The 27,225-nt window shown below is 41.2% G+C and overlaps 1 protein-coding gene across 2 annotated transcripts; it reads left to right on the forward strand.

Moving 5' to 3' along the window:
- Window positions 1–20,885: 20,885 nt before the first annotated feature.
- Rfxap (regulatory factor X associated protein) lies at window positions 20,886–25,150 on the forward strand. 2 transcript variants are annotated; one of them, XM_059265132.1, is made up of 3 exons: window positions 20,886–21,525; window positions 23,773–23,880; window positions 24,845–25,150. In XM_059265132.1, exons 1-3 carry the CDS (start codon window positions 21,097–21,099, stop codon window positions 24,953–24,955), a joined length of 648 nt encoding a protein of 215 aa, XP_059121115.1. In that variant the 5' UTR covers window positions 20,886–21,096; the 3' UTR covers window positions 24,956–25,150. The 2 variants fall into 2 exon arrangements, with proteins under 2 accessions (XP_059121115.1, XP_059121117.1); XM_059265134.1 differs by having other exon boundaries at window positions 20,888–21,495.
- Window positions 25,151–27,225: the final 2,075 nt, after the last annotated feature.

Here is a 27,225-nt window from a genome sequence, read left to right on the forward strand (position 1 = left end):
AAAGATGGATCAGGGCTAGGTGCTACTCTCTGGAGCCAGGCCAGGTGCAGCTCAGCAGGAATGCCACTACACCCATCCTTGAAGGTGTAGTGTGACAGAGTAAGTTACACAGCATACATACCCTTTAGTCCATACATCTTTACTTGCAAGTTTTCTTTGCAATGAGTGGTTGGTCTGGTTTCAGGCCTCTGGCTTCTGCTACACTATCAATACTGGGCCCTCACTGGGACTCGTCTTGGATATCCTGTTGTTGCCCTGTGTTGTGGAGATCCTGCAGCTTTGGGTCTGCAGGACTGGCCCCTTCACGTGCTCCAGCAGATCATAGATGGGGTAGATGTTGGGATATGCCAACTTAAAGCCCTGGTTCTGGGCCTGGGTGGTTACTGGGTTGGTCAGCCTGCCAGCTCACCCTATCCTCACCACCAGGGTGAGCTCTCCGGCACCACCCTAGCTAGCTCACTCTATTCAGTAAGCAGCAAGGAATGGGGCTGATTCTCCTGCTCTCACCCTTGGGGCTGGCTCACCCACACCTACAGCACCAGGGCCAGGTCTACTGTGTTGCCCAGGCAAGGTGAAGGGCCTGTTCTCCTGAGTGCTGCAGCTGGTGAGAGGCAGGGCCAGTTCTCTTGCTCCATGACCTCAGAGCCAGCTCTCCCACCTGTCACAAGCAAAGGGTGGGGGTAGGGAGACTTCTCTTCCTCTTCCACACTACCATATTGCAGATGAGGGGGTGTGGGGCCAGTTCTACTCTCATACCTCCAGGGCTGGCTCACCAAGTCCTTGTCAGCAGGGTCAGCTCTACTGTGCTGCCCAAGTGAGGTGCAGGGCCTGCTCTCCCGAGTGCTGCAGCTGGTGAAGGGTGGGGCCAGCTCTCCCTCCTGCCACAGGAGGCAAGAGGAAGGACAAGGGCGAGGCATCTCTTCCCTGCCCATGCCACCACATGATAGTAGGGTAGTGGAGCCAACTCTCCCATGCTCACACCCTGCCCTGGGGGCTCAAACACATCCCTGTCAACAGGGTCAGCTCCACTGTGCTGCCCAGGCCAAGTACAGGGCCTGCTCTCTGAGTGCTGTAGGTGGTGAGGTACAGGGCCAGTTCTCCTGTTCTCATGACCCCAGGGACAGCTCCCCCACCTGCCACAGCAGTGAGGGGCTGGAAGCAGGGGCTCCCCTCACTCATGCAACTGTATGGCAGATAAAGGTAACAAGGGCAGAGGGTGGATGCAAAGGGATGGAGAGATAAGTGGGGTTGAGATGCATGATGTGAAATCCACAAAGAATCAATACAAAATTAAATTGGGGGGAAAACAAGAAGATTGTTGTTGATGGTGATGAAGGAAGGAGTGAGGGTTAGAGAGAGCCTGTTATGGTATGTGGGATTTCAGTTGGCACTGTCTGAAAGCTACCCAGCTCAGAAACAGTCTAAAGATTCCAATTTTGGTGACTGAAAATGAAAGTCTATGCTTGATGTCATTTTTTTTTAAGAAGCTGGATTTGGGTGTATTGTGTCCAGTCTTGCTGACCAAAGAGAAGGGGAAAGCAACTCAGTTAGCAATTTCACCACCAAGAGTTCTAGAAGCTGAAGGAGCCCTGCCTATGAGATCTCCTCTGTTTACCACAGCTTCAGACAGAGGACGGTAGACATGAGAACAGGTCATTGGCTGTGAAAGCTGGATGGTTATACATGACCTTTGCAAGAATTAGTGTCAGTATATCATCTGGTACATGGCGCACTGGCCATGGCCAGGGATCCAAAGTCTGGATTCCACTCCTCAATCAATGCTTTCTGAAGGCACCAATAGGGACACTGTTTCTCCAAAAGTGGATGAAATGATGGCTATGGTTATCTACAACACTGTATTTTTTATTTCTATCATGTCCAAGGCAAAAGGCTGGCTAGTAACAGGAAGGATTAGACATTCTAGATCATCATGGTCTCCAAAAGTAAAAAATTCCTAGTGAAATACCATCCTGATGACTCTTTCCTGAGTCAAGTTCAGCTGACAGAAAGCATTCAAGTTTATATTTCAAGGAGAACATTGTAACCAACTTCTGATATGATTTCCTTTAATTCTTTGGGGTCAAACTTTGACCTCTGGCAACCTGACAAAGTCAGTAACAGAATGACAGCAATCAACACACATCTTTCAATAGCTTTAAATAGAGATTGCTTCAACTCCCACATCAAAAGACACAGGTTTAGTGAAAGAATCAAGAAATGAAATCCATCCTTCTGTTTTCTAAAGAATTCACTTTCCCTTCAAAGACAGGCACCACCTTGCAGTGAAAGGATGGAAAAGGTTTTCAAGAAAATGAGTCAAGGAAGCAATCAAGTGTCACTATCCTAATGTCTAACAAAATAGATTTCAAATGAAAACATATCAGGAGCAATAAAAGACACTTAATTCAATCAAGATATAATTAACAATGAAGATATTAGAATTTTTAAAATATATGCACCAAACTCTGGCACATCAAATTTCATAAACAGCAGACCTTTGGACTTAATGACACACATTAACTCTAACTCAGTAATAGTGGGTGATTCCAACATCCCTCCTTCTCCCAACTGACAGGTCATCTGGATAAAAACAACAACACAAAAAACCCAAGGAAACAAATTAAATGATATCATACATCAAATGGACTTCACAGAGGTCTACAGAGTAATCCTCAGTATGAGAAGCATGAAAAAAGAAGGAGCCCCAAATCAATGACTTTCAAATAGATTGCTATGAGTGACTTGTGAAGCAATTGAGCAAGATAACGAACACAATAGACTAAGTGGAAGTTATGACTACGCATGTTCTTTCTAAAGATAAAATAGAAGCTGCCAACCACTGAGCCAGAAGAGTGGAAAACATAAGCGTGTACAATGAGGAAAATGCTTCATTTTTCTAATTTACAAAAACTTAAACAGTCATTATTTTAAACAGATTTGTGTTGTCTGTATAACAAAAGAGGCTCTGGTTAACTAGGAGTCATAGGATGAGTTCTATTTAACAGCAGTTCATCAAAGCAAACAAAATACAGTATTTTATGCAACATGTATGCATATGAAATGGAATGTGTTTATCCACAAAATGGAAGAAATACTATCATTCACAGAAACATGGATGGAACTACAGGTCATTGTATAAAGCCAAGTAAGCCAGACACAGAAAGACAAGCACACCACAAGCATACCTCTTTCTTATGGGTATCTAAAGACATTTGTCTTATAACAGTGAAGGTAGAATACCGGTTAACACAAACAGTGGGAGGCAGCAGGAGTGACAGATGAGTTTTGAAAACACTCGTCACTGGTTACTGAGTTATCCTTTCATAGGAGAAACAGTTTCTGACTAATGCATTTATATGCACAGTAGGGTTACTGCAGACAAAGATTATATGTCATATTTTTTTAAAGCTAGAAGAAACATGTTGACTGTTTCGCCATTACGAAAGGATAAGTCATGGGAAGATAGATGTACTTACCCAGACTCAAACATTGCATGATGTACACATGTATCTTTTAAATATGCACAATTTTGTATTGATTAAAGAATAAAAATTGGGCTGGAGATGTTAACCCAGTAATAGAACACTTTCTAAGTATATAAAGGGTCCAGCTCTCAATCCCCAGTACCAACCATAAATAAAGAAGCATGCATATAAAAGCTCATATCTGTTTGTGAATTATATTTTAGCACCTCTCTAAGTACCAAAGCACTACTAATTGTGCCAAATACATTAAGAGAACATTCATCCATCCCATGTTGGGATCCAAGCCCCTTCTCAAGAGTAATGGAATAGGAAGCAATATGCTCTAGAATTTTTTTCTCCCAAAGGTCACTGGTGTTGTCACAACATAACATAATAAGCAACAGTTAAAACTCCTGAATTAAGTATTCAAATATTCCTTGCCTAGATAGATATGACCTTAGTCAAACCATGATTCTGGAAACAGAAATCCGTCTCCTGTCATCAGACTGGAGAAACGGCTCAGGGGGTAAAGCACTTGCTATGCAAGCATGAAAATCTGAGGTTGGATATTTAGAACCTACAGATAAGCCAAGAATACTCAAATTTTTAAAGAAAAAAAAAAAAACCCTGAAGATCCCATCACAACATCAGAAGAAAGCCAGAATGATCAGCATGGATTGCTCGGCCATGAGAAAAAGCTGTCATCTCAGAAATGAATGGATATTTTCTGTGTATGTATGAGCATCAGATGTGTGCAGTGCCCACAGGGGCTTGTTGTTGTTTATTTTTTTACTCTTTTAGAGGGCCCTCCACCGAGCTCCCAAATAATTCACACACAGAGGCTTATTATTACTTCTGAATGCCTGGCCTTAATTTGGCTTGTTTCTTGCCAGCTTTCCTTAACTTTAAATTATCCCATCTACCTTTTGCCTCTGGGCTTTTTCCTTTTCTATGTCTGTATATTTTCTTTCTTACTCTGTTGCTGGTTATGTAGCTGGGTGGCTGGTCCCTGGTGTCCTCCTCCTTCTCTGGCTCATAGATCCTCTCTCCAAGATTTCTCCCTCTCTATCTTCTCTCTGCCTGCCAGCTCTGCCTATCCTTTCTGCTGCCTTTCTATTGGCTGTTCAGTTCTTTATTCGACCATCAGGTGTTTTACACAGGCACAGTAACACAGCTTCACAGAGTTAAACAAATACAACATAAACAAAAGTAACCCATCTCAAAATAATATTCCACAAAAGGGCCCAGAAGAGGATGCTGGATCCCCCAGAACTGAAGTTACAGACAGTTGTCAGCCACCATATGTAGGGGCTGGGAATTGAACCCAGGTCCTCTGTAAGAGCAGCCAGTGCTCTAAATAATTGAACTGTGTCTCTAGTCCCCTTGATTTTTTAATCAATTATTTTAAAAGTTTTATTCTACATGAATCATTTCTTCTAAGCAACATGAGACCTTATTTTATGATACCTATTGCTTCCTATAAAAAAATATATCAATTTCCTTGTTTCCCCTATAACCCAGGTAAGTTGTGTTCAGCTCAAAATAAGAGTGATTCTACTTAAACCATTTGAATGTCAGATTACTGTGCCTGCACATATTACACTGATTTTACACAAGTGAAATCACGCTACATGTGTGTTTGGGATCCTCTACATAACTTACAGGCAACTCTATGTATTTGTATGTGTCTTTTATTTAATATGCTATCTGTGATTTATTCATGTCCTGCACATTCTTATCACCCACTCCTTTCTATTGATAAGTGTCATCCCTTTGTATGAATATACTGGTTTATCCATCCACTGAGTGTTGTGAGCTTGGACTAGAATAAACTTTGCTGCTGTGAAAAACCTTCTATATGTGTGTTTGTAACCATGTTTTCCTTTCTCTAGCATGCACGTGGAAGAGTAAGGTTGCTGAGCTGTTGGGGAAGGTAGATGTCTTAGAGTTTCTATTGCTAAAGAGACACCGTGACCACAGCAACTCTTATAAAGGAAAATATTTAATTGGGGCTGGCTTGCAGGTTCAGAGGTTTAGTCCATTATCTTCATGGCAGTGTGCAGGCAGACATGGTGCTGGAGAGGGAGCTGAGAGTACTATATCTTGATCTGCAGGCAACAGGAAGTGAACTGTGTCTACATTGGGTGTAGCTTGAGCATATAGGAGACCTCAAAGCCCATCTCCACAGTGGCACACTTCCTCCAGCAAGGCCACATTTACTCCAATAAGGCTGTACCTTCTAATAGTGCCACTCCCTATAGGCCAAGCACTCACACACTTGAGTTTATGGGGGCCATTCCTATTCAAACCACTATAGTAGGTTTAGCTACATGAAAACTACAGGCCATTTTCCAAGTGCTTATGTCATCTTGAATGCCCATGGTTGGTGAGTAGACACTCAAGTTGCTTCAGATCTCATTAGCCCTGCTATTGTCTGCCTCCTTAAAACTGAAGCCATCTTGATGGGTAATATCTCTACTTCCCTTGGGGCTTTAATTTGCATTTTCTGGTGAGTCATAATGCTGAGCACATGTGCCCGATGCCATGCATATATCATACAAAGTGTCTGATGAAAAACAAAAACAAAAAACCCTAATTGAACCTGAACATCACATATAGATTTCTGAGAATCTGTGAACACTGAAGTGTACACACACTAACAGAAAAGCCTAAAAACAGTCTGCATCTAACGGAGCATTTCTGAAAATGGGAGTAAATAAACACATAAACAGGTAAGCTTTAAAAATATTCTAGGACTGCCAGTCTGGTGGCACATGCCTGAAGTCCACGCTACTTGGGAGGCTAAAGTAGAAGGATCACAAGCTGGCCTGGCTGCAGACTGTCCCGTTTCTTTACTTCTGTGTTAAAAGCTAGAATGCACAAGCTGTGAGTTAGATCCCTAGTTCCTAAAATAATTAAATACAAGGCAAGAGCATGTCTGAGGAGACAGTTCTCTGTAAGAAATAATACAAGCTTGGTTGTATTATTTGCTTGATGTTCTCAACGATCAGGAGCCCATCCTCCCTGGATACTGGAGCAGAGAATTGTGGGAAGACCAGAAGCCTGCAGTCAGTCTGCAACAGACTGAATCAAAAGAAAAAAATCAAAGAAAACTAAATGATTTTTATGAAAATCAAACTCAAGAAAGCTTCCCCAAATCTAAATGAAAAGGGAAAGCCACAAACCACAAGAATAAGGTAGAGATGAGCACAAAGGAGAAACTGAGGCAATCTCAGGACTAGTTATGAACAGAGAGACCAGAAGTGACCAGTGGAAAGATAACCAAGACCTGACAGTGGCAAACATTTCTAAAAACATGTGGCCTGGACTTCCATTCTAAAATGCTAATACAACAGAGCTAGACACAAACAGCTATTCACTTAAACCCACAGCTTACCTTCCAAGAGAGTAAGAGAACACAAAAGCTCTCCAAAATGAAAGAGAAGCCAAGGGTTCCCAAGGCAAAGCCACGAGTTACTGTAGGGTTTCAGGCCCTTGTGGAATGGGCAAGTTCCATCTGAGACTTCATGGCAATGCCAGAGACACCAAACACTTCAATTCATGAAAAGGATGAAAAAGGCCGGTCCTGGGAGATGCAGAAAGTGTGTCCAGTGATCCAGAAACAGAGAGAAGAACAGTAAGAACAATGTTATCAATGAACAATTAATTTACATATATTTGAAATTAGAAAAGAATAGGTGAGAGGAATTCTTTCATCCTTTTTTAAATTAAAAATAAATGGGAGAAGGGAGCATGCCACAACACATATGTGGAGGCCTGACAACTCGTGGGAGTCTGTTCTTTCCTTCCACAGCGTGGGTCCTGGGATCAGGCTCGGGTCCTAGTTGGTGGCAGGTACCTTTACCCAATGAGCCATCTTACTGGCCTTCATTACTTAATGATGCTAACAATACTGCAAATAATGTTAAATACAAGTTATGAAGTGAAAAGTATTTCATTAACATTCATGGAGAAAATTATGATGCATTCTCCCCAACCCAAGATGCCCAAATAATCTCCACACAGTAAATTATACTAACTGATCATTGAAAACATATGTAATGCTTACATCTATTTAGTGTATGAGCTAAATTATAATTTAAAGTAAAAAAGAATAGCTTATTCATAAACAGAATAGATATTGACTATCCTTGACTATGGAAGACCTAATCTAAAGGGTACTGGGGGGGGGGGCGGTGAGGAAACCATACTTTGGATGGTACTGTATTCTTTCCTTATCATGTTACTCACCATGTAGAGAGATTTCCTTTGTCCTACACTTAGGAGAGCACAGAAAAGCAGCTTTAGGGGAAAATTAAGGATAAACATGGTAGCTAGCACCTCAAATCCTGTACATATTGTACATGTAGCAACAAAGTCATAGAAGATTCTTCGGTTATGTCAGTTCTAGCCCATGGTACAGTTTTGCATTTAAAGTTGTTTATATGACATTCTTTGACTGAGATAAAGAACAAATATGTTTGGCCTAAAGCAGAAATCTAAAATATGGCATTTTAAACCTGTTTAGTGTGCTATTGGATGAACTAGACAAGATGAGAGAAAAAGAAGCAATTATCAGAAAAATGGTAAAATTCTTGAAGAATTGTTAGGGCAGAAGTTGTAAATGACATCAAAAGAGGTAGGTGTGTTTTTAACAGGATGGCGAAGTCATTGTCCCCTTGCATTGCTTTGATAGACTACCCTGATTAAAAGCAACTTGGGAAAAGTTTTATTTAGTTTATACTAATTAGCTTACACCAAGTCACACTCCATCACTGATGGAAGTCAGGACAGGAACTCAGGCAGAAACTGGATGCAGAAGCCATGGAGTAACTCTACTTGCGGGCTCCCACTCTAGCTACCTCACAGGGTCATGCTGAGCTAGCTTTCTTATGCAACCCTGGAGCCCCTGCCTAGGGGATGGTGCTGCCCGTAACTAGCCAGATACTCCTAAATCCATCAGTAATCAAGACAATTCCCCACAGGCCAATCTGATCTAGACAATTCTTCAGTGGAGGTTTTCCTCTCAGATGACTCTAGGGCTGTGTCAAGTTGACAGTGTTAAGTAGGACAATGCTAACATTTCTGCAGAGTTGACAGAGGATTAAGACAATAATAAGATTAACAATAACCCTTAGGTTTCGAAGGCACAGTGGTTCTTGGTCAAGAACATCCAAGAAAATTTATATCCAGATATTTCACTGGGAAGGCACAGTTCTCCAAAACCAACTTTGAACAAAGTGATAGCTTAACAGTGGAGAAAAAAAGACACTCACTAAAGAATACGCAGGTGGACAATGAGGTTGCCAATAGCAAGAACAGAATTCAAATAAAAACAGTGAACTAGTTCTCCCAATGTTCTGAAAGAAAATAACTAGTAATCTAAAATATACACCTAAGGCACTACATATTTAGCTCCTGGTAAAGATACTAACATTTGGGTATAATGATTTGTTAGGCACAAAAATAAAACAAAGATGGTTCTAGAGAATCAACAAACGAAACTGTCAACTTACTCTCAACAGAGAAACTTCTAGAGGGAATCCTTCAAAAAGAGATGTGAGAAGTAACAGGGTGGCAAACATTTGAAGTTTTAATTCACTTGTCTCTCTCTTCCAGCATGCTCAGGTATATTGGAATTAAGACAAGATTTGTTCCCCTTCTTCCCAGTTATCTGTACTCAACACATCCTTGTCTTCCACTTGCTTACTCACTGTTGTTTCCTTTACATCACAGCCTGGCAATACGCTCCCAGTGGTGTGAAAAGCCAAACTGTCCAGCACTGCTCAAGTCTACAATCGTGTCACGTCTGTTAGCAGACAAAGAGAGTCGCATGTTCAGTGCCAAAGCCCACACAAGAAGAGACTCTGTAGGAGTGTGATTAAAGGAAGACATGAGCAAACTGAGGGTCATTGCTATAACATTCAAATCATTCACGCAACTCAAATCCTGCAATGTTGTTTGTCTCAGATACATAGGATTCTGCAAAGTTTAGAGCAAAAGTCTTTTCTCACAACTGCCTCTTTTCTTTTCCTTTCTAAATGCAGAGCCATCTCAGCAGTACGGAAAGTATTGCAATCTCTCAACACCTAAGGCCCCCACTCTCATGTCAGGTCAAGTTTGCCAGGTGGGTGGACTGTGTTAAGCTCTTGAAGCCCTTGGGGAGATGCAGACTGGGCCACACCTGTTAGTAGCAATTCATAATTACAGGAGGGATAGTGGCAGGAAGCATCACTTAAAGACCACCCTCTGGTATGGTATTGTGCTTTTTGGAGATAAGGAAGTGGATAAGGAAGTGGTGGACTGCTGGAGCATTGGCTCAGAAATAAAGAGCATTTAGTTCTTGCAGGGGACATGGGTTTGGTTCCCAGGATCCCCCTCCCCCGCCTGCCAACACACATTGAATAACTGTAATTTTAAAAAATACTGAAAGGTGATAATTTTAAAATACCGTTTCTAGGGAACATGCTTTTTCAAAATACCACAGAAACCCTGGAGTGGTTTGAAAAACCATCAATGTTAATGTCAGAACATAAGCACAAGAAAACTGGAAATAAAGAGGCGGAAGTAAGCTAGACAAATGTTGATATTCTTAGAACTTAGGTTAAATCTTGGGAAACATATTCAAGATAAATTAAATGAAAATAAGAATGTAAAGCCCTCAAGACATAAAAAACAAAAGAGAATGTTTTACAGTCTAACTCATTAGCAGGGGTTTTAGATGTTTTGCATTTAGATATACTAGATCAGATGTAGAGAATCAATAAATTCATAATTATTCAAGAATTTGAATAGGAAAAAGACAAGTACATAAAAATGTTGTTGTAGAAAGGGCTCAGGTCCAGGAAAGCATTAATAGTGCATTATCAAGAGAATCTACAGGGAAAACAGTGGATTGTCCCATCCTGTGCCCCTATAATTCATTCCTTTTCTTTTTTTAATTTTTGTGGTATAGGGATTGCACATGTAAGCATCTAAGCTACATCTCTAGTCTTCAATTCATTCATTTTTACAACTCAAATCTGATTGTAGTGGTTCCTTATTCAGAAGCGCACACACAGAGAACATATATGCACACACATAAACACATGTGTACACACACACGTGCACATACACATACAGGCCTACACACACATACACACACTCACACACCCCAAACTCAATTTTCCTGTGTAGAGTTTTTAAACTCTCTAAGAGGTGTCCTGAAAACAACACTACCTATTAGAGGCTCCATCTTGTGGAGATCCAAATTCATTTGAAGGAAGCAAGCCTAAACAGAAGGGTTCCCCAGCTCCTCAGAGGTGATGACCTAGAGGAGTGTTTCCCCAGGCTCAGCACACAGAAACTGAAACCACAGTTTCACACACTGAGCCAGGCCACACCTCAAGCTGGCAGCTAAGCTTCCTGGTACTGTTCCAAAGGTGCTGGTTTTATAGGCATGAAAGATGCAAAATGTGTGGAGTAATGGGGTCCAGAGTCCTGCTCCGCAGTTTCAGAGAGCAACTAAAACTATGAAGTATGTGTCAAAATCGAAGTTCCTGCAAGGAGGTATAAAAGTGAAGCTTAAGTCCCAGCAGAAACCTCAGGCTTTGGAGATGACAGAACTATAGGCCACCTACAGATGAAAGTTGCAGGCCTGGAGTGGAACTGGACTAAAGGGAGGCTACATGTACTTCAGGTAGTAGAACTTGAGAAACAAGACTATCCACTGCCTTGGAGCCCAATCATCTTCATCACAAGCTCCAGATGCTGGACACACAGCTGTAGGATTTGGTGTTTCACTGGTCTTAGGTCCAATATTCCTTGCTACACCTCAATCTTTCCATTTTGGAACAGGGGTGTTTATTCTGTAACTATTTCATGTTGGAAGCATATAACTTGATCTTTTTTTTTTTTTGTAGGTATTCACAGCTGAGATACAGCCTTGTATCTCAGATTAATCACATGTACATTTAAACTGTTGGAATTGTTAAAGACTCTGAGGACTTTTGGGATTGGATTGGATTTTGCATTGTAAGAATGTGACACTTTGGGGAGAGGAGACAGAATGTTGTGGTTTAGATTGATGTATTTGGATGTCAAGTTGACAGTGGGTAGAGCTGTGACGGTTAATCAGAAGTGTCAACTCAATGGGATCTAGAATCCCCTGGGAGATGCCTCAAGATATGCCTAGAGGGACTATCTTGATAATAGTAATTGAGGTGGGAAGGCCCATTCACTGTGAGAGGCACCATTCCTGGGCCAGGATCCTGAACTGTATGAAAAGTAAAAGTAGGCTGAGCACAAGCATTTATTTCTTCTTTTAAAATTTGCAGGGGCTGGAGAGATGGCTCGGAGGTTAAGAGCACTGGCTGCCCTTCCAGAGGACCCAGGTTTGCTTCCCACATCACGTGGTGGCTCACAACCATCTGTAACTCCAGCCCCAGGGGATCTGGTGCCCCCTTGACCTCTGTGGACACCAGGCATCTACATGATGCACAGACGTACATTCAGGCAAACACTCATACACATAAAATTAAAAAATAAATCTTTAAAGTTAAGTAAATTAAAAGAAATTTGGTTCACACTGTGAACTTGTATGATTTTTTAAAAATGTAATCAATGAAAAAGAATCAAATTTTTAAAATTCAAAGATGGTAAAATATATCTTTCAAGAATTATTGACAAAGTCCTCCCTCTTAATACAATAATAATTATTTTAATTTATGCTCTTATTAACACATATTTTTCAAATGCATAAAATGTTTCTTTAAAATAGGGCAATGAGTACTCGTATGCCTATATTTAACACTTGTAATTTTTTTATCATAACTGCTTGATATGTGTGTATGTGTGTGTGTATATGTGTCTGTATGTGTATGTGTGTATATATATGTGTGTGTGTGCCTGTTAGTTATAGTATCTCAGTCAAATGTAGTCATCATACCAATTCACACTCAAAATCTCAATTATGAGTCTTATAAATTTAAGGACAAATTCTTCTATGACCAAATATGATTAATACACCTTTGAAAATTCAGGATAATTATCTAATACCATCTGTGTTTTAGAATTTCCACATTTGGGATTTTTCTGATTGCTTCCACATCCTGTGGTTTAGTATTTTCCTCCCTGGTCCTTGTACACAGGAAACAAGTTCTATAGAATTAATCAAATTCGTGCTACCCATTTTTAGCACACATCATCATGTATAATGTCCAAATTTAATACAATTTCACATTTCTCAGTAAGAGTCTGCATTTTCTCCTCCTGCTAAGGCTATGATGAGGAGACAGCCCTATCTCTCCACTGAAAAGGCACGTTTACTCTGTTAGCATTTTAAGGAAAGGGGTGGTCTTTTTCTTTTAGGCCACTAACCAGCTCCCAAATCATGACACGGAGACTTCTTATTAGTTATGAATGCTTGGCCTAGCTTAGACTTGTTCCTAGCTAGCTCTTTTAACTTAAATTAAACTGTTTCTCTTTAGCTAATTTTTTTTTCAAGACAGGGTTTCTCTGTGTAGCTTTGCCTCTGCTTCCCGAGTGCCGGGATTAAAGGCGTGCACCACCACTGCCCAGCTCTCTTTAGCTAACTTTTGCCTCGGAGCTTTTTACCTTTCTTCCTTCTGTATATCTTACTTGCATTGCTTCTCAGGTCTGGCTGGCAGCTGCCTGGCTGGCCCTGAGTGTGCCCCTCTCTTTCTCCTCATTCTCTTCTTCTCCCTCTCTTCTCGGGCCTAGATTTCTCCTCCTATTTATTCTCTCTACCTGCCAGCTCCGCCTCTCTCTCTCTCTCTCTCTCTCTCTCTCTCTCTCTCTCTCTCTCTCTCTCTCTCTCTCTCTCTCTCTCTCTCTCTGCCTAGCTATTGGCCATTCAGTTTTTTATTAGACCAATTAGTTGCCTTAGGCAGGCAATGTGAAACAAATGCAACACATCTTCACATAATTAAGCACACATCCTGGCATGTTAAACAAATGCAGCACAGACAAATGTAACACATCTTTACACAGTTAAAGTAATATTCCACAACAAAGGGAGTCAATCAATTATATTACAGTAAAAGAAAGTTTCATGGCTTTATCAACAAATGTAATGTTTTAAAAGTAATTTTGTTACCCTATTTAGGCTGCTATAAGAGAATACTACCTTATAGATGGTTTATAAGTAAGTAATAACCATGTGTTCCTCACAGTTCTAGAGGCTGGAAAGTCTCAGATTAAGCTTGTCTAGTGAAAGCCTCTTCACTAGCACATGAAAGGCTAACTTCCTGTTAGATCCACACAAGAGAGAAGGAGCAAGGAATGTGTCTGGAATGTCTTACTCTCTTTCTCTCCCTCTCTCTCTCTCTCTCTCTCTCTCTCTCTCTCTCTCTCTCCTTGTCTGTGCATGGTGCATGTGTGGTGCATGGTGGCCAGGGGTCTCTCACTGAGCCTGGAATTCATCAATTTGGTGAGGATAGCTGGCCAATTGAACTCCAGGAATCCATCTGCCTCTCTGCCTCTGTTCCCTGAGCACTGAGCTGACAGACACATGTCAAACCCAGCTTTTAACAGAAGTGCTGAGGATATGAGCTCTGCCACTCATGTGAGTATTGCAAGCCCTTCATCAAATGAACCATCTCCCCAGGCCCTGGAAAATATTTTCTTCAGACATTAGTAGTGGTCATGAGAACTCTGCCCTTATTACCTGATCATCACCCATACCTCTTAATACTGTCACTTTGGAGAGGAGCACATTAAGACTGGTAACTATAGGGGAAAATGCTTCTTCACCGAGGACCTTCAGATTTTTCGGCTTTGTGACAGAATCTAGCTAGCATTTATAAGGATAGATTGAGCAAAACTGATGCAGAAACATACTGCCCCCATTTGGATGCTATGGTGAATATTTGACACTGACAGACTGAATGGTTTTAAACAAATGTGAGACATGCTTGCTAGCATTTTCAAAAGAAGTTAAGTCTAAAAATGTTTATTAATCTCAGAAAGAATTTTGAGGGCAAAGAAAAAATAATCAGTTCAGTTAAGAAGATCTGAGATCCAGCTAAGCTTTTCCCACTCACTTGTTTGGAAAAGAGCTACACACCACCAGCATCTCCTGATACATATAGGTAAGAATGGTTTGGGTGTGTTACTGCCAAAGTCATGAACCTCTCCAATTACCAACATGGCTTTAAACTAACTTTAAAAGTCTTGGTAGCAGAATTTTAAATCACCATCACAAGAAACAGGCATCTTACTGAACTTCAAGGAGCATTTATCCCAATTTATGTGTTATAGAAAACATATGTTATAAAATTTCTGTTGTAAAACTGTGTGGTTTTCGTGACTTATTCTTTTTGTATTTAAACTATTCACAGTTTGCAGAGGTCTAACTAAATCACCCCATAGCCTCTTACCTATGTATTTCCCCCAAACTATTCATTCACAGTTACTTATCCAAAAGTAGTCTTCATGTGCTTTTAAGTTCTAGAAATACATATGAATCAATGAATTGTGGGATATTTTTAGGAGAATATGTAACTTGAGATATTCTTTTTTTGTTGTTCTTTAGGAGTTTTTTTTTATATTTGTTTTGAGGCAGAGGCTCAGGATGGCCTTGAACTTACAACTTTCTTGCCCCACCCCCATGCTAAGATCATAAGCACATACCACCTGGCCCAGCTCTAAGATCCTTTATCAGAATACTGTGTCATAATTAACCAAAATTTTTATCATTCTTTTAATTTTTTTTTCTATTTTGCAAAGTTCATAGCTAGCACCTCTATAACAAAGCACAGAATAACAAATTTTATAGACAGTAAGCTGTGCTTAACATAGGAAACATCAGAAATAAAGCTTCAAAGATCCAGGGGATAATATTTTCTTGAATGAAATTTCATTTGTGTCTCATCACAAATTTTAAAAACCTTAAGGCAAACCATGATGAGATTGAGCTAGTCTATTTATATTCAAACTTTAGGAAAAAGCTTAGAGGCAATTTATGCCAACTTCATCATTGCTGAGACACTAAAGCCCAGAATCCTAGTTCCTGCCTACTACATTGATTAAAAATGTCCACAGAAAGGCATCTCCAGAGACTGAAAATAGGATAGCGGCTTCCTGGGGATAGGAGTAGGAACAAGGATTGCTTCAGAAGAGGCAAGGAAGCCATACTATGTGGTGACAGGAATCTTTTAGGGTTAGGGACAGAACTCCAGTGGTAGAGCACTTGCTTAGCATTCACAAAGCCTGAACTGGATCTCCAGTATGGAAAACCAATGAACCAAAACGTTTTATAATGTTTGCTGTGTACTTCTATAAATGTATTGATTCTTTACAATGTAAATTTACAATAAATGAGCTTTATGGCTGTGGAGATGAAACTTTAAAAACAACAGGTTTAAACAAAATTAACAACTAACACTGAGTTTAAAAAAATAGGACTTAAAATCAGAGATGAGAGAATCATTAGAAATGGCATCGCAGAATTATAAGGGATTATTGTAGAATATTATGAACAACTGTCAACAAACTGAAAATCTAAGAGATAACAAACAGACACATTTCTAAACATATACATCTTATAAATATTGACTCATGAACAAATGGGAAACCTACAGAGCAATAAAAAGTGATGGGATTGATCAGCAACAATAACAACAAAATAGTTGAAGAATGATGAATACCAATTATTCTTAAAAACTGAATGACATAAGACTAGAATTATCCTGATATCAAAGCCAGATGAAAATGTTGTGGGATATTCACCAGAGTAGACTGTTCAGACATGGGTAAATAGTTTTATTAGCCAGCTGGCAAATACACTGGGTGTTTGGGATCCCAGTGTAGCACTGAGCCTTTCTCAGGGTGGGCTTTTAAGCATAAAAGCCATATTCTGGGTTCACATACTTCAGAAGTGGAACTACAGAAGCTAAAAAGCAAGGTTAGTATATTTAGAGACTTTCCCAGAACTATATGGACTTGGAGGGATTAGGTTTTTGTTTTAGTTTTGGCAGGTGGAACTCACGCTGTAGCCCAGGCTGGCCTCGAACTCACAAAGATCCACCTGCCTCTGCCTCCCAGTGCTGGGATTAAAGGCATATACCACCACCACCTGGCAGGTAACATTTTTTAATAATACTAGAATGGGTCTATTACCCAGAATGTAAACTAGGTGCATGGAGGCCAATATGATGGATAAAACATAGTTTTATCTTTGACAAAAGCAAAAATCTTTGACAAGAGGATGGAGAGGTAGTTTAGTTGGTCAAGAGCTTACTCTACAAGCATGATGACCTGAATTTGATTCCCCAGACCTCACTTTAAAAAAAAAAGCTGAGAAATGGGGCAATAATTTAGTGGGTAAAGTGCTGCCTTGCAAGAATGAGGACCATTTGGAAGCCAGGAATGGCCATTCATCCCTGTAACCCTAAGAATGCGGCAGATTCAATGGTTGGATTTCCATACTTTGCCAAACAGTTTACCTAACTCATCAGTGAACTCTGAGTCCAGTGAGAGACACTCTCAAAAATAAATAAATAAATAAATAAATAAATAAATAAATAAATAAATAAGTGAAAGCAATAATGAAAGACACCAGACTGACCCCTGGCCTCCACACCACACACACACACACACACAATGTGTGCCTTAACAAAGCACTTGTATCCTAGTGCAGGGAAGGCAAATACAAGTAGACTCCTGGGGCTCATTGGCTATCTAGTCTAGGGTACTTGGCGAGTTCTAGCACAATGAGAAACCCTGTACTAGAACAAAAACAAACAAATAAATAAATAAGTAAATAGTAGATGGCACCTGAGGAACAACAGTCCAGGTCGTTCTCTGGCTTCCACATCTTTGTGTACATACATGCATACACACTCGCACTCAGACATACATGCAAATGCACACATACAAACACACAAATAACGAAATATTAACAAACTGAATCTAGTAACACATTAGAAATATTAATTCAAAGTCAAGAGTAGTAGCACATGCCTATAATTCTAGCAGTCTAGAGGGAAAGGTAGGAGGATCAGAAGTTCAAGGCCAGTCCCAATTACATAGTTAATTCAAAGTCAGATTGAATTACATAAGCATCTGTCTAAAAAAAAATACTATGATTCACCCTAGGGATAGAAATACGGTTCAATATATGAAAATCAACAAATATGATACATCACCAGTCCAAATGAAGAATAAGTACAGAATATATCAATAGAAGCAGAAGGGGTATTTGATAAAATTCAATATCCCTTCATAATAAAAACTCTAAAGCAATATATAATATGAAGAAACCTCAACATAATAAAGATCATGGCAAATAAGCAGCTAACATATTTAGTAGGGAGAAAGCCAAAGCTTGCTAAGATTTAAAACAAGATAAGGATGCCCACTTTCACAACTTGTGCGCAACACAGTACTGAAAATCCTAAACAGGGTAATCAAGAGGGAGAAAAAAAATAAAGGGCATAAAATTGTAAAGAAGGAAGCCAAACAATCACTATTTGCAGATGGTGTGGTCTGGTATAATCTTACATGTAGGAAGTAGCCCCAAACTATTAAAGATAATACACAAATTCAGCAAAGTTTCAGAATACAACATTCAAACTCAGTAGGGTTGTTATATACCAATAATAAAATATCTGAAAAATAAATCAAGAAAAAAATTATAATAGGTATAAAACAAAATTTATGCAAAGCCATGAGAAATTTCTTCAATGAAAACTGTAAGTACACCTGAAATAAATTTAGGAGGGGACACAAACACACACAAATGGGAAGTCATCCCATATTCATGGATTGCAAAAACCAGTATTATTTAAATGTTCACACTGCCCAAAATAAACTGTAGATTCAACGCAGTCTTTATCAAAATACTAAAAACAACATTTGATGAATGAAAAAGAAAATCCTAAAATTAAGTAACCTCACAAAAAAATCTAAATAACCAAAGCCATCATGACCTAAAAAAACAAAGCATAAAGCTGTAGTAATCAAAAGAACAAGTTATATTACCAGCTGTGATGGTTCATGCCTTTAATCTCATCACTCTGGAGGCAGAGGCAAGCAGATCTCTGTGAGTTCGAAGCCAGCCTGATCTACATAGAGAGTTCTAGGACAAGACAGGGCAACATAGAGATACCCTGGGAGCAGTAGGAACTAATGAATATATGGTATTGGCATAAAAAGAGGCACATAGATCAGTGGAAGAGAATAGAGAACCTAGGAGTAAACCTATGAATTTACAGAGAACTAATCTTTAACAAAGGTGCTAAGAAGATACATTGGCAAAGGACACATTTCAATAAGAAGGCCTGGGAAATTGGATAGCTGCATGCAAAAGGCTTAAGCCAAATGCACATATTTTTATAATATAATCATACTTTTTACATTGTGTTCATTCTTAAGTGAAGTTCATTATTGGCTTGTCAATATTAAAAAGAAAGAAAAGACTTAAACTAAACCCCCCACTATTTACAAAAATCAACACAAAAGGGATTAAAGGTTGAAATACAAGACCTAAAACTGTGAACCACTAGAAATAAAAATAGGGGTAGATGTTTCCAGCCATTGGAATGAGCAAAGATCTATTTTGTTAAGACACCCCCAAAGCATAAGAAGTGAAAAGAGAAAAAAAAAGACAAATGGATGGATATCAAACTAAGAAGCTGCAGCTGAGATATAGGCAATCTCTAGAATGGGAGAAAATACTTGCAAACTACATCTGACGGCAATTAACATTCAGAATATTTAAGGAATTCAAATAAATATAATGAAGATATAAGTAAAAATAAAAACAAAATACCTAATGATCCAGTTAAAATGGGCAATATAATTAGTTCATAAAGGGAAGCATACAAAGGGTCAATAGGTGTGTGTAAAATATACATCACTTGAAGGAATCTTGAAGGAAGTGCAAATCAAAACCACAGTGTTATCTCATCCCAGTGGGAACCGAGATTATCATCAGAGACAAGATAACAGGCAGAGGTTGGAAGCAGCATTGCAGCTGGGATGGAAAAAGATTCTGGCAATCAGGAGCCAAGGAATACCATAAGTCACAGTAAGCCCAGCAGCTTACAGCCCTGCTCCAGGGAAAGGTTTCCCCAGTGTAACAGCTCTGCTCTGGCAGGGGTGGGGTCCCCCTGGCGTAGTTGTTACAGTTCTGCTCCCATTTTCCGGAGTGTAACAACTCCGCTTCACTGGGGGAAGGTTTCCTGGGTCAAAGTGTTACAGCTCTGCTCCATCTCTGCTGGGTGTCGTCACCCAAACCTCTTGAGATTTACTGGGAGGGAAGAATCCAGGAGGGTGGCTGCCTCTGACAGGGAAAAAGGCAGCAGCAGACTGAGCAGGCTCAGGGATTACATAGGGCTTCTTAGGGGCAGAGTTTTTCCAGTAGAAGATTTTCAGGGTGGGAATTGGTCAGATTTCAGTTCTTGAGCTCACATTGGCTAGATCTCGGGTGTTCAGGGATTGGCTGGTTTTCTGCTTAGTTTTTCAGGGGCAGATTTGCCTCTGGTTTCAGGGTTAATGTGGGCTTCTTTCACTAGCTCTGGTTTCAGCGTCAGGGTGGGTTTCTTTCAACCAGCTCTGGTTTCAGGTCCAGGGTGGGTTTTCTTTGGCTGGCCCTTTTACCCTACAGTGGTGAGGATGTGGAGAAAAGGGACCCCTCGCACACTGCTAGTGTGAACACCAATCTGTGCATCCACAACGGAAGTCAGCGTGGAACTTGTGGGGGGAAAGAAACAGAACTGTCACATGATCCAGCAATGCCACTACTGGGAATGTGTCACAAAAGCAGGAGGGTCCGGACTAGATAGGAAGGCTGGCTGAACAGGAGCCTGGCAGGAAGCTTTCCTCCATGTTCCTGACTTGCTTCGAGGATGGGGCTGGACTGGGATGTGTGACCCAAATCATCTTCTCCTCCAGTTGTTTCTCAACTCCTCCTCGGGTCTCTCTGGGACCTTCTTCATTCACCCAGAGACGCTCCAGGAGAGAAGTTCTCGGAACCCTTTAGCGAGGGTGAGTCCAGGCAGAAAGTGTCTCCTGGCGCCTCAGTCTCCCGCCTTCGGGAGCCGCACGTGCTCCATCCTGAGGGTCAGCACGGTCCTCTGAGCTCCTGGGGCGAGCTGTCCGCAGCTGCACAGGCGCAGTCCTCCTAGGAGCCCTCCAGCTACTCAGTCCGCGGACCGATCACTAGTTTACGATGGCTGCGCAGGCGCACTCGGTGCTTCTGGCATCCGCTCAGCCCCGCCTAGGACCCTACGGACTCTTCTCTGCCAAAGCCTAGCGCCCTCTAGCGGACGGCCATCGCGCAGGCGCAGTCGGTGTCCGTCTAGCCACTGGCGTCCTACGGCTCTTGAGAGGACGCCACCGCGCAGGCGCAGTCGGTGGGGGGGTCTTGCAGCTGTTCAGCCCCGCCCACGGAGCCCGGAAGCGCTGGTTTGCAGACCCTCGGCGCGCAGGCGCAGTGGGGTGCCGGCGACTCCGGCACCAGGGTGTCTAGCAGGAGGCTTGGGAGGTACGTTTGTATTCCTCCGGTGCTGACGGGCCGCCGCGGCGGACCCGGGACTCTGGCGGCAGCACGGAGGCTCAGGCTGTGTCCGAGGGCTCGGGGCCCGGCGCCGCTTGTCCCGGGACGGCCCCTCCGGTGACAGTGCTAGTGATGCGGCAGGACGAGGCCGCAGCGGACGGCGCGCTAAAGCCGGGTCCGGCGGGGAGCGAGGCGGCGGCGGCGGACCCCGAGGACGAGGCGGGGGATGACGACGCCGACCTGCTGGACACATCGGACCCCGCGGGCGGCGGCGAGAGTGCGGCCAGCCCCGAGGAGCTGGAGGACGAGGGTGCCGAGGGCGGCGGCGCGGCGCGCAGGCGGGGCGCCAAGACCTGCACCTACGAGGGCTGCCGCGAGACCACCAGCCAGGTGGCCAAGCAGCGCAAGCCCTGGATGTGCAAGAAGCACCGCAACAAGATGTACAAGGACAAGTACAAGAAGAAGAAGAGCGACCAGGCCCAGGGCTCCGGAGGCGCCTCGGCGGCCAGTTCAGGCAACGTCAAGCTGGAGGTAGGCGCCTCGGGCCCCGGGCCAGGGCAGGTGGGTGCAGCCCCATTCTACACAAATGCGGGAGCTCCCCAACCTGCTCCCAACGCGGGGTGAGCTCATCTTCCACTCAGGTAGTAAGTGAGCAGACAGCGAGAACCTCCGCTGAGATTGGCACTTTGGAGGCGCCTGCCCCACTTGTCAGTAACCCCTTCCTAGGCTCTACCCTGTGGCATCCTGCATGTTTACGTAGTCCGTTCTTGGTTGTCTGTAACTTTAGTGCCCGTCCTTTGCTTAGCCACCACGCCCCCCCCCAAAAAAAAAGTTGGATTGTTAGTGGAGTGGTGAGTCACAGAGCACTTTGGGGTTGCTTGATCTGAATCACATGGGAAGGTAAAAGCAAGTGTGCCCTACAAATGAGATTCTGAAGTTACCTCGCTCAAGTCACCTCGTTTAAGTTTTGGCTCCTTCATCTGTTGGCCTTAAAACAATGCCCAGTCAGTGTTTCTTCAGATTTATTTTAGTTAGGTGAAAATTATAATTGGAGTGCATTTCAGCTCAAACTCGGCAAAATCCACCTCAGTGTTTGAGCTGTTGAAAACAAAAAAAGAATCCACAAAAAATAGGAAGACTCCTTACCATAAAAATTCCTTTTGAAAGGGGAATCCTAACATTTGTGGAAGTTTGGCCTAGATGACTCAAAATTACTTCTACTACAGGCGTCTGGGGTCAAGTCAGTTATAGCATTCCATGTTCCATGTACCGTGCACATGAACCAAACAGTCCTATAAATAAGAGTAACTCTGGGGAGAGTTAGAAGAAGAAATTGTCTTTGCTTTCTGTAATATTAGAATCCTCTTCTATAGCTTTTAATGCTTGGACACCTAAAACATGTATGTGTGGAAGATTTTTATAACTGAAGTTTGCTAAATATCTCATAATGAAGAGGGAAGGGATATTTTAATAGACAATTGAGGAGTCAGTGGACCAAGGCAAAAACCAAAACAAAAAAAAGAAAGATAATATCCAAAATAAAGATAACACTACTAAATTCATGTGATGCCTAGCCTCATGGTAAAGCATTTTTGTTTAAGTACAGCAAGTTCTTTGCATGTGCAAGGCCCTAGATTCAACCATTAGATATTCTCCCAGTTTTCATTGTCATATTGTGGTTTTATAGACAGCAGAACATTTCACTTAACTTCAGCAACATCCTTTTATGTGAGGAAAAGCTGAATATTTAGATCCTTTCATATTTGGGAATAAGCACTGCTAATCTTTGATGGGATTTGATGTCTCAGGGTAAGGTTGCTGTTGCAGAACTTGCCTGCCTGCACTGCACTGGTGATTTCATACCTGTGATTTCTAGCCCCTTCCAGCCAGTTTACTCAGCTGCATTGTTTGCTTCTATACGCAGTATTTTACTGCCTTTCCCTTCGTGGGGTATGAATCAGGTGTGAATCCAGTATCTCATTAGTGATAGATTGCCTCCAAATTCATTTATTTTGTCCAAAAGCAGACAGACTACTTTTTTTGTCTTTTTTTTTAATTAATTTTTTTTTATTCATTTTACATACCAGTCAAAGATCCCCCTCTTTCCTCCTCCCACCCCTCCATCCTCCCCCTCCCAACCCACCCCCACATTCCCTCCTATAAGAAGGTAAGGCCTCCCGTAGGGAGGTGCATTTAGTAGAGGCAGGTCCAAGCCCCTCCCCCTGCCTCAAGGCTATGCCAGGTGTCCCATCCTAGGTAGTGGGCTCCAAAAAGCCTGCTCATGCACCAGGATGGATTCTGATCCTACTGTCAGGGAGCCCCTTAAGCAGGTCAAGCTACACAACTATCTGGCTATGCAGAGAGCCTAATCCTTGCAGGCTCCACAACTGTTGATCTAAATTTCATGAGTTCCCACTAGTTTGGTTTGGTTGTCTCTGTAGGTTTCTCCATCATGATCTTGGTGCAGGCAGACTGTTTTGACTTAGATTGTTCTGTGTGAAGAGAATTTGGTTTCACTTGGCATTCTTCTGTAATACTGAAAACAGCTGACAGGTAACTTCCCCTCTGCCCAATATCTTCAATTTAAGACCTTACAGGAGACTAAAGAACCCAGGTTGGAAAGACTGCAGGGAGGAGTTTTACTTTGAATTAATTGCCAGCACTCTGCCTGTGACTTACCAAGAGGCTTTCCTAAAGTTTCTCAGAAACTGAACAAAAGGAGGAAAATCAAAGACATGTTCATTTTCACTGAAATGCCTGCTGTTGTGGATTACAGTACTATGTTAAATGTTCTTTCATTGATCCCAGGAAAGTACAGACAACATACTCTCCATTGTCAAACAAAGGACAGGATCTTTTGGGGATCGCCCTGCAAGGCCTACTCTTTTAGAACAAGTGTTAAATCAGAAAAGACTGGTAAGTGTTTTCTCGTAAAGTAGCCACTTGTTTGCAGTGGAACTGTTTTCCCTTTGGAAGACTTTAAAAGCTGTTCACTGGCCATCAGAACTGCATAGTGCCTCGTCACTGGTCACACTGGAGATGCCCCTACTCTCCCAGGACTGCAACAGAAGGAACACCTTGAGCCCTGTTTCTTCACTGACTAACCTTTGAGCAAGATGAGATTTTAAAACAGACTCTAAATATATGGAATAGAACTGTAATGGTTTTGAGATATAATTACTAATATTTAATAAGAGTCTCTGATATAAAATGGATAGAAAAATGATCAGAAGTCAATCAGGAAAGGAGCGATTGATAAATATTGGAATATTTTTTAATAATTTGAAGGAAAGAAATAATTTAACTCATAACTTACTATATATATTTTTGGTAGACTACTAGAAATTTTTTAAAAAATTAATTTGGATTTTTATCTCAAGATTTCACAATGAGGTTTTATAATATTGAAGAATCACGAAGAAAAGATTTAAACTTGACAATATAAAAATGTAGACAGGGCTGGAGAGATGGCTCAGAGGTTAAGAGCACTGACTGCTCTTCCAAAGGTCCTGAGTTCAATTCCCAGCAACCACATGGTGGCTCACAATCATCCACAATCAGATCTGGCGCCCTCTTCTGTATACATAATAAAGAAATAAATCTTAAAAAAAAAAAAAAAAAAAAAAAATGTAGACAAAGACAATGCTAAAAATTAAACTACAAAGTGACATAGGAAAAAATAGGAGCAACAGATTATAAAAGACTGGTCAGTGTGTTTGATACTTTGTTATAACATCCCAACACTTGAAAGACTCAGGCCAGGGTGTTGCCTTGAGTTCACAGCCATTCTGGCTATAGTGTGAGACCTGACCTCAAACAAACAAACAAACAAAAATATGATAATTCTATTAATAATCCTTTTCCCTCTTTTCTCTTTAAGTCATTACTAAGAAGTCCAGAAGTTGTCCAGTTTTTACAGAAACAGCAGCAGCTATTAAATCAACAAGTTTTGGAGCAAAGACAGCAGCAGTTTCCAGGAGCACCAGTGTGAGTGAGGGGCTCAGGAACTCTGTGTGTGATTTATCTTACTGTAATGGATGAATGGACTTTTATACTAAAGGTGATACCCTGATAGTCAGGCATTGGTGGAATCCCTGCACTTGGGAGACGGAGCCAACATCCTGAGTTTAAGTCAGCCTGGGCTGCACAGCAAGCTCCTTTCTCAAAAAAAAAAAAAAAAATAGAAGCAGAGAAAGGCTGTTAGAAAAAACATTTTCCTGTAAATGTGCGTGTGCATTTGGGGATAAATAAGTATTGCATTTTTGCATCTACTCCTTTCAGATCACTATGAGTTTGAAAAAAAATCACCTTTATGGTTTTTAATGTTTTTCTTCAGTTGTACCAACTGAAGCTCGTGAGGCAGTTACTTTCTGTGGAAGTCATAGTTAATAGTAATCTCAGTTCATCTAGCACATGACTCATCAGGAGGCATGGAAAGGAGCGGTGTTTCGGGTTGTCCTAGAGACATTAAACATAGCTAGGCTGCAGTGAGGGGCCAGGAATACCAAATGTTCTTCAGTGTCTGTGATATTCCACAGCTAAATGTCACCTCGCCATTGATGCGCCTCAGCTGCAGTGAGAGCCTGAGGGCAGAGCACCAAGGCCAGGTTCTTGTAATAACCTTTCTTCATGGTTAAGACTGGAGCTGTGAGAGCTAAGTATGTTTATACCTTAGGAAGCAGTCACTGATCTCTTTTCATATAAACTAAAGAACCCATTAAAGTGGGCACCTCCACTACAGATCACCTCTACTGAATTTGTGAACAGTTTAGATATACTTAGCCCACCAAGGCCAGGGCAGGATTGTTTTTCTTATATTCATTCTTAATGTTCTTCATAAAGGAGATTCTGAAAATGGAGGAACACTCCACATTTTGTCAGTGGTTTTCAAAACTGAACTACTCTAACACTTATTCCTAACAACTGTTAAAGGAGTCATGGATTATCTGGGTGTTCGTTTTTTGTTGTTGTTGGTTTTTTTGTTTTTTTTTTTTAACTTTCTCCTAAGAAAACTTTAAAAAGGCAAAAATACATAAGATAAAGAATGAAATGTCAAGAGTATATCCAGGAGTAGGTTAATAAATGTATCTCAAGATGAACTCTGCTGAAATGTGTTAATTGCTTGATTTCCTAAGTTCTGAAATGTATATGATGTTAAACTTCAAGCTATTCCAATAAGTACTCAAAGGGCTGGGGATGCAGCTTAGCCTTCGAGCACTTGCCTAGCATGTGCAAGGCCCTTGGTTCAATCCCTTGCATCACCACAACAACAAAAAAACACAGGGAAAAGGATGTTTTCTTCATTCTGTGTTGTGTACTTGTATATCTGAAAAAGACCCTTCTGCCAAAATTATTCATTAAAGTCGAGTTGTTGACCTTTGATTTGTCTGTTGTACTTACTTCTTTAGTTGCTTCACACTGGCTATAGAGGAACTCATTTACTCTTTGGTACCGTGCTTACAGTATTGGGAGCTTTATTGTTTCTCTAGACTTGCAAGTCTGTCCATTCTGCAGCCCATGGACCACACACATCCCAGGAGAGCTATGAATCTGCCCAACACAGTTGTAGTGACAGTGTCATGTTGCCGTATCAAAGGGTTGTGTATCCTTGTCAGAACTTGTTAACTTTTGTAGCAAAATAAACCCTGCTTATGCTTCTTCAATTCTAGAGTAAGTAGGAAAATGTGACATTAATAGAGATAAATGAAGGGATTAGATTCATGTTTTAAGAACTTGGAGATGGTTTAAATACTTGTCATCAAGGGCTCAGAGTCTTTCTCTAGGGTATTAAAAGTAGACTCCCATTCATGAATTTAGATAGGAATTAGGATAGTTTCCAATACAACTTAATTATTACCTGTCATATTGGAAATTTTTATCCAATGTGAGGATAAAGTAAGTTATCCTCAGTAAGGTTTTTGCTTTAGAGTAGATGTATTGTAGCTCATCCACAGTCCTGCATTCTATACACCCATGAGTTTTGACATGTGACTGTAGCTTCTTCCACCAACAGGTTTTTATTTACCTATTCCTTAATTCAGGATTAACTGGCATGAGACTTGTTTTGGCCAGTGTAGAGCAGAAGAAATAATGACATGCCAGCCTCCAGACAACTTCTGAAGGTTTTGAATATTTGCATTTATATTTTTAGACTCCTACCCAGTTCCATGGTAACAAGCCCTAGCCTGCACAATAAATCTGAGATAAATCAAAGGTCTGTGGTCTGATCTCTGTTGTACCATCTGATAGCCTGACACATGT

Source organism: Peromyscus eremicus, chromosome 6 (genome assembly GCF_949786415.1).
Source record: "Peromyscus eremicus chromosome 6, PerEre_H2_v1, whole genome shotgun sequence".
In the NCBI taxonomy this organism is placed as follows: domain Eukaryota; kingdom Metazoa; phylum Chordata; class Mammalia; order Rodentia; family Cricetidae; genus Peromyscus; species Peromyscus eremicus.

Bases quoted from the DNA above. Each gene is read 5' to 3' on its own strand.
- Rfxap (XM_059265132.1), top strand. From the start codon at position 21,097: ATGCGGCAGGACGAGGCCGCAGCGGACGGCGCGCTAAAGCCGGGTCCG. The intron at 21,526-23,772 runs GTGGGTGCAGCC...CATTGATCCCAG, and splicing joins CGGGCCCCGGGCCAGGGCAG to GAAAGTACAGACAACATACT. The intron at 23,881-24,844 runs GTAAGTGTTTTC...TTTCTCTTTAAG, and splicing joins TGTTAAATCAGAAAAGACTG to TCATTACTAAGAAGTCCAGA.